The 7,747-nt window shown below is 45.1% G+C and overlaps 1 protein-coding gene across 1 annotated transcript; it reads right to left on the reverse strand.

Moving 5' to 3' along the window:
* Positions 1-1,121: 1,121 nt before the first annotated feature.
* Positions 1,122-2,175, reverse strand: LOC119651478 (chitinase-like protein PB1E7.04c). Its single transcript, XM_038055088.1, has 2 exons — positions 1,699-2,175; positions 1,122-1,590 (listed from the first exon to the last, which is right to left on the reverse strand). Exons 1-2 carry the CDS (start codon positions 1,771-1,773, stop codon positions 1,258-1,260), a joined length of 408 nt encoding a protein of 135 aa, XP_037911016.1. The 5' UTR covers positions 1,774-2,175; the 3' UTR covers positions 1,122-1,257.
* Positions 2,176-7,747: the final 5,572 nt, after the last annotated feature.

Here is a 7,747-nt window from a genome sequence, read left to right on the forward strand (position 1 = left end):
AACGGAAGCGGTCTTAATAACGAAACGCGGGAAAAATAACACTGTAAAAGTGGAAGTCGGTAGACATACGGTCGTATCAAAGCCGGCTATCAAATACCTGGGGGTAATAATTGACACCAAATTGACTTTTAGGGAACACCTAGAGTATGCATGCCACTTGCAAAAATGTTGCCAAATATTAGTGGGCCGAAATATTGCCGGAGGTTGGTGCTAGCCGGAGTGGTGCGCTCCATCCTGCTCTACTCGTCGCCTGTGTGGGCAGAGGCGCTTGCAAACTCTCAGAGACGGAAGCAGATGAACTCGGTTTACCGGCGGATGGCTTTGAGGGTTTGCAGTGCTTTTAGAACCACATCAGATGAGGCAGTATTGGTGGTGGCAGGCATGATCCCGGTTGACATTCTGGCCAAAGAAATGAGTGTCCTGTACAATGCAAGACATATGGAGGGGCATGCACAGCGTAGAAATGCGGCAAGGTCAGAGTCGCTTGATTTCTGGCAACGCAGATGGGACGAGTCTACGAAAGGTCGGTGGACGCACAGGCGAAAACATGGGGAGACCAACTACCACATTACCCAGTTCCTCACGGGGCACGGTGGTTGCTACAGACAGTATCTGCACCGCTTTGGGTTGGATGATTCTCCGAACTGTCCCAGATGCGATGGCATACCGGAGGATCCAGAGCATGTGATGTTTCACTGCCCACGATTTGCGATGGAGAGAAGGAGCTTAAACCAGGTGCTGGGCAGGAGCGGGACCCCGGAGAGCTTGGTTACTGAGATGCTGGAGTCCGAGGAGAAGTGGCTTGCGGTTGGCTCCGCAATCATCCAAATGCAGGAGGAGTTGCTGAAGGAACAAAGAAGGAGGAAAGCTGCAAATAGGAGAAGGATGAGTGCCTAAGAGCAAACCTACCCCGCGAAGTAATACCTCAATGGTGGTACGCGGGGCTGGGGCTGGAGAGACCGGGGGTGGTTTTTAGTGGATGTGAATCCCACACGCGCCCGCTGTAGTTCCGCCGTTCGGGCGGGGGAGCTGGGGCGGACGTGTCTTTCTAAGATTTTCCACCTCCGTGTACGCACAAAAAAAAAGATAGTATGGGATAGTATGCAACTGAAGATACATAGTCATGATTAGAATTTAAGTTTTTATTAATACTGTCATAAGAAATATTTCTCTATTGCGAATATTCTTTCCAGAAGTTTTAAATATCGTAAGTGGAATTGATGGCTTAACAGTTGATATGGAGATGTAGATGGACTTTCAAAAAGCATCAGAAGCACTAGTGGTTGAGGACATACCACCCCATGTATCACTTGTAAAATCATTGCTTGGGCAATTGGTGGTTGTAGTTGACATCCCCGTGTCAGTAGAATAGTTTGTGGTTGTTGTTGACATACCCGTGTCACTAAAACAATTTGTAGTTGAAGCTGACATACCCCCACCATTCCAACCCATATCATGAGACGGGTGGGTTGTGGTTGAGCTGGATATTCCAGAATCGGTGTTCATATCCGTATGATATTGTGTTGCAATTATGTGTTCTTGCATAGTTGGTTGACTTATTATGGTTGTATCCATTCCACCTTGGTATAACTAGAATAGTAGAAAATTTAATTTATTCATGAGAACTATGACTGGTTGATTATCCTATATTGATCACTTAATAAAAATGATTATAAAATATAAATACAATGAAATTACCGATGAATCTGCTGGGGAAAACGAAGTATGGGTATCCATACTGCTATTGTTATCACAACAACCGTCGAAACACATATGGATTGATTGTTGATCTGAACGCCTGACGAAACCTCTGTTGCTTACTCACAAAGTTATCACGAACTTTAACAAGTGATGGATACAAATTTAATTATAGAACGATCCGATGAGCTCCGGATGTGGCTTTAGCCTCCTTACAACTGAACAATGATAAGCTCGAAGTGCACCAAAGATAAACAATATTTTGCCACAGAAAAATTGCATTTATTAGTCAATTAAATGGTTGGTCTGAAGTGGCTTATAACGGCGTAGTATATGGTGTCAATAGTTTAGATAATTTTATTGCTAATTCTCTAGACCAAGTACTCGCAAATAGAAGTCTAACACTTTAGAGATAACAAAATGACTAGTTAACCTTCAGCCTCTTACTTATTGTGGCTCGCAAGTACTCGCTACGCTGAGCTTTCTGGGACTGCCATGAAAAAAGAACAGTCCATAATGATCGCTAGTCGCAGGTTCCAAATGAAATGGTACAATTTATAAAGAGATAAATGGACAAATTTCAGCGCTCTGATGTTCTTTGCCAACTTAGGCAGTGGTTAAGGGACCCTCTTCATCCAAATCACAGAAATTTTTTCTCTTTCTTTTTATTTTCTAGAGAAGCAGGTAGGAAAGTTTCCCGTTTTGCATATATATGTCCAGTATTTCAGGAACCATCTTTTCCTTTCTTCAGTAAGATGAGAAATCTCACACTCGGAACAATCTTTTGCTTGCTTATATATGTATCCTTCAAGCTTTCTATAAAGTGGGATCGAATCCTAGAACTTGATATAGTTCTTCTCGTTACTGGTACTGGGGTATATTCTAGCTATTTGGAAGGAATTCAGTTGCGCAATAATAAAATTCAAAGTGATTCTCCGAAATATCTAGATTTCAGCATATCTAAATTCTATCTTACTAAATTGTCTTCATTTCGTTGAACTATCGTAAGATGATTTATGCACATATGCCCTTAATATATCATTCATTCTAATTTCCGAATGCTTTATCTAATGTGACTCACAACCAAGAATTTCTTTGGATAATGTGACCGCATTGCTTGTAATGCCGGGGAATCCATAATAGCTTTCTAGAATATTATTTTTCCTCAAGTTTTGCAAAATCAAACTTTGAGCTTTATTAGCCATAGTAGGAGAATGTACTTAAACAGTGACCAGTCTTGCCTTTTGCTGACAGAATACTAGCGAATTTTATATTTTTTTCAGAGACTTCAGTGATGGATTACTTTTTCTCATTTAAGGTTTTGTGTGAAATAAAACCTTATTAAAATCGGTTTACTCTCTTTGATGATCTTATGTGGAATTCAAGAGGCCCCTCTCTAAAACAGATACAGTGGAATCCCAATAATCGGTATCCCAATAATTCATATTTCCGGCTAATTCGTACAAATTTTCCGAAATAGTAGTTTCACAATACCATATCAACAATGAACCCGGTAACGAAAACGGGCTAACGATTTGCGCATTTTCTCACGGATACCCGTGGGCGATACCTTGATCGAAAGCGGAAACAACCCAGATTGCAGAGATGCAAGAATTTTCACGCTGCGATGTCGAGAACGCGAGATATTGCGGAAAATCGGCCGCCAGAGAGGCTGGCTGAAATCCAAGAAAATTGAAAATTGGGCAGGGACCGGTTTCCTGGAGATGAGCCAGTCCACTATATATTATAGTGGCCATCCTGTAAACCATGTGCTCTGTGTAGGTTTCCTAATCAGCCAAAAAGTAAAACCTGCTGTTATCGGCTTTGAAAATATAAGCGAAAGGCTATGCGCTCTGCGTTTGCGAGGCAAGATTAGAAATACGAAGCAGTTGAGCGGACCCTCGAAGCCCGTCCCAAGTATGATATCAAAATCATCATCATCATCATCAACGGCGCAACAACCGGTATCCGGTCTAGGCCTGCCTTAATAAGGAACTCCAGACATCCCGGTTTTGCGCCGAGATCCACCAATTTGATGTCCCTAAAAGCTGGTTGGCGTCCTGACCTACGCCATCGCTCCATCTTAGGCAGGGTCTGCCTCGTCTTCTTTTTCTACCATAGATATTGCCCTTATAGACTTTCCGGGTGGGATCATCCTCATCTATACGGATTAAGTGACCCGCCCACCGTAGCCTATTGAGCCGGATTTTATGCATAACTCATAGATTTCGTCGTTATGTAGGCTACGGAATCGTCCATTCTCATGTTGGGGACCAAAGATTCTTCGGAGAATTCTTCTCTCCAACGCGGCCAAGGGTTCGCAGTTTTTTTTGCTAAGAACCCAAGATCATAGTCTTGTACAGTAAGAGCTTTGAGCCTATGGTGAGACGTTTCGAGCGGAACAGTCTTTGTAAGATGAAATAGGCTCTGTTGGCTGCGGATTTCATCATCGTAGTTGTTATCGGTTGTGATTTTCGACCCTAGATAGGAGAAATTGTCAACGGTCTCAAAGTTGTATTCTCCTATCCTTATCCTTCTTCGTGTTTGTGTTTGACCAGTGCAGTTTGATGTTGTTGGTTGATTCGTCTTCGGTGCTGACGTTGCCAGCATATATTTTGTCTTGCCTTCATTGATGTGCAGCCCAAGATCTCACGCCGCCTGCTCGATCTGGATGAAGGCAGTTTGTACGTCGCGGGTGGTTCTTCCCATGATGTCGATATCGTCAGCATAGGCCAGTAGTTGGGTGGAATTGAAAAGGATCGTACCTCTTGCATTTACCTCAGCATCACGGATCACTTTCTCGAGGGCCAGGTTAAAGAGGACGCATGATAGGGCATCTTCTTGTCGTAGACCGTTGTTGATGTCGAATGGTCTTGAGAGTAATCCTGCTGCTTTTCTCTGACCTCGCACATTGGTCAGGGTCAGCCTAGTCAGTCTTATTAATTTCGTCGGGATACCGAATTCTCTCATGGCCGTGTACAGTTTTACCCTGGCTATGCCATCATAGGCGGCTTTAAAGTCGATGAGCAGATGGTGCAAGTGTTGTCCATATTCCAACAGTTTTCCCATCGCTTGCCGCAGAGAGAAAATCTGATCTGATGCTGATTTGCCTGGAGTGAAGCCTCTTTGGTATGGGCCAATGATGTTCTGGGCGTATGGGGCTATCCGGCCTAGGAAGATAGTGGAGAATATACTCAGCAACGTGATACCTCTATAATTGCTGCACTGTGTGATATCTCCCTTTTTATGTATGAGACAGATAATGCCTCGTTGCCAATCGTCAGGCATTGATTCGCTATCCCATACCTTGAGCACAAGTTGATGAACCACTTGGTGTAACTGGTCGCCTCCATATTTAACTAATTCGGCTGTAATTCCATCGGCTCCTGGCGAATTATAATTTTTTAGCCGATGAATTGCACGGACTGTTTCTCCTAAACTTGGTGGTGGCAGTATTTGTCCGTCGTCTTCAGTTGGCGGGACCTCCAGCTCGCCGATGTTCTGGTTGTTCAGTAGCTCATCAAAGTACTCAACCCATCGCTCTAATATGCCCATTCTGTCGGAAATCAGATTTGCCTCTTTGTCTCGGCAGGATGAGCATCGAGGTGTATAAGGCTTCATCCTGCTGACTTGTTGGTAAAACTTCCGCGCCTGGTGCGGTTGCTCCCTGTACTTTTCTAGTTCACAGACTTGTTGGTTCTCCCAGGCTTCCTTTTTCCGTCTGTGAAGTCGCTTCTCCGCTCGACGGAGTTCGTGATAAGTCTCTGCGCGTGCCCGCGTTCTTTGAGAATGCAACATTACTCGGTATGAGGGTCCTCTGTTGACTGCGGTTATTGCGGCATCCATTTCCCTCTTATAGGTGTCGCGGAGGGTTGTGTTGTGGATGGCTTCTGTGTTCACTCTCACCTGATTGTCAGAGGGGATTCTAGGTGGTATTGTTATTCGAGCTCGGAGCACCATGCCAACGAGATAGTGATCCGAGTCTATATTGGCCCCCCTATATGTTCTGACATTCATCAAGGCTGAGAGGTGGCGGCGTTCGATCAACACGTGGTCAATTTGGTTGAAAGCGGTCCCGTCTGGAGAGGCCCACGTATGCTTGTGGACCGCTTTCCGCGCAAACCAGGTACTTCCAACAACCATTTCGTGTGACCCTGCTAATCGAATAGTCCGCAGTCCGTTATCATTTGTTTTTTCGTGTAAGCTATGGGAGTCAACGTATCGCCTGAATACGGGCTCCTTCCCTACTTGGCTGTTAAAATCCCCAAGTATGATTTTGATATCATATCTGGGACAGGCTTCGAGGGTTCGTTCTACTGCCTCGTAGAAGGTATCCTTCTCCGACTCTGCAGTCTCCTCTGTAGGGGTGTGAACGTTTATGAGGCTTATATTTCTAAAGTTGCCTCGCAAGCGCAGAGTGCATAGCCGTTCGCTTATGTTTTCAAAGCCGATAACAGCAGGTTTCATTTTTTGGCTGACTAAGAAACCTACTCCGAGCACATGGTTTACTGGATGACCGCTATAATATATGGTGTAGTGGCTCTTCTCCAGGAAACCGGTCCCTGTCCATCGCATCTCTTGCAACGCTGTTATATCAGCCCTATATTGGGACAGGGTATCGGCTAGCTGCTCATCAGCTTCATCTTTGTACAGGGAACGCACGTTCCATGAGAAAATGCGCAAATCGTTATTCCGTTGTCGTTGCCGGGTCCGTCGTTTTAAAATCCGTCCTGTCCGAGGCTCCTGTTGTGGCTTCGTAACAAGCTGTTTTCCGTGTAGGGTTGTCAGCCCTACCCAACCCCCAACCTGGAGGACCAGTTGGTACAATTTGTCCCGTTTTTAGGCGCGGGAGACTCGCCTTCATCCTTCTCCGCCTGCAACTTTTCGTTAAGAAAGAGCTCCCAGCGGTCACCACGTGGAGGTGGAGATAGGGTTTGGTAGTAGAGCTGTTGGTGTTGGTTCAGCAGGCATTTCCCAGGTTTTATGCTCCATCGTGGGTACCAATCCACGTTTCGCGCCGGGACCTATACTACCCTTTGACTACAGCAAGTGATGGAAAAACTGTTGGAATATGGACATCAGTTGCACCATCTATTCATCGACTTTAAAGCCGCCTATGAAAGCATAGCCAGGACAAAACTGTACACGGCCATGAGAAAATTCGGTATTCCGACGAGATTGATAATACTGACTAGGCTGACCCTGACCAATGTGCGAGGTCATTCAACATCAACAACGGTCTATGACAAGGGAATGCCCTATCATGCGTCCTCTTTAACCTGACCCCCGAGAAAGTGATTCGCGATGTCGATGTAAATGCGAGACGCACTATCCTCTTCAAGTCCACCCAACTATTGGCCCACGCTGATGATATCGACATCATGGATAGAACGCCTCGAGACGTACACACTGCCTTTATCCAGATCGAGCAGGCGGTGCGAGATTTTGGGCTGCAAATCAATAAAGGCAAGACAAAATATATGGTGGTAACGTCAGCACCAAAAACCAACAAACCAACAACATCAAATCGCACTGGTCAAACGGGAAGAATAAAGATAGGAGACTACAACTTTGAGACCATTGAAAATTGCTCCTATCTAGGGTCGAAAATCACAACCGATAACAGCTATGACGATGAAATCCGCGGACGCGCACGCGTTGGCAGCCAACAGAGCCTATTTCAGCTTACAAAAACTGTTTCGCTCACAATAGGGTCAAAGCTCTTACTGTGCAAGACTATGATCTTGGTTTCTTGGAAAAAAACTGTGAACCCTTGGCCATGTTCGAGAGAAGAATCCTCCGAAGAATCTTTGGCCCCCAACATGAGATTGGACGATTCCGTAGCCTACATAACGACGAAATCTATGAGTTATGCTTAAAATCCGGCTCAATAGGCTACGTTGGACGGGCCACTTAATTCGTATGAATGAGGATGATTCAGCCCGGAAAGTCTATAAGGGCAATATCTATGGTAGAAAAAGAACACGAGGCAGACCCTGCCATAGATAGAACGATGGCGTAGGTCAGGAGGTCGGACAGCTCTTAGGGG

Source organism: Hermetia illucens, chromosome 3 (assembly GCF_905115235.1).
Source record: "Hermetia illucens chromosome 3, iHerIll2.2.curated.20191125, whole genome shotgun sequence".
NCBI classification, from domain to species: Eukaryota; Metazoa; Arthropoda; class Insecta; order Diptera; family Stratiomyidae; genus Hermetia; species Hermetia illucens.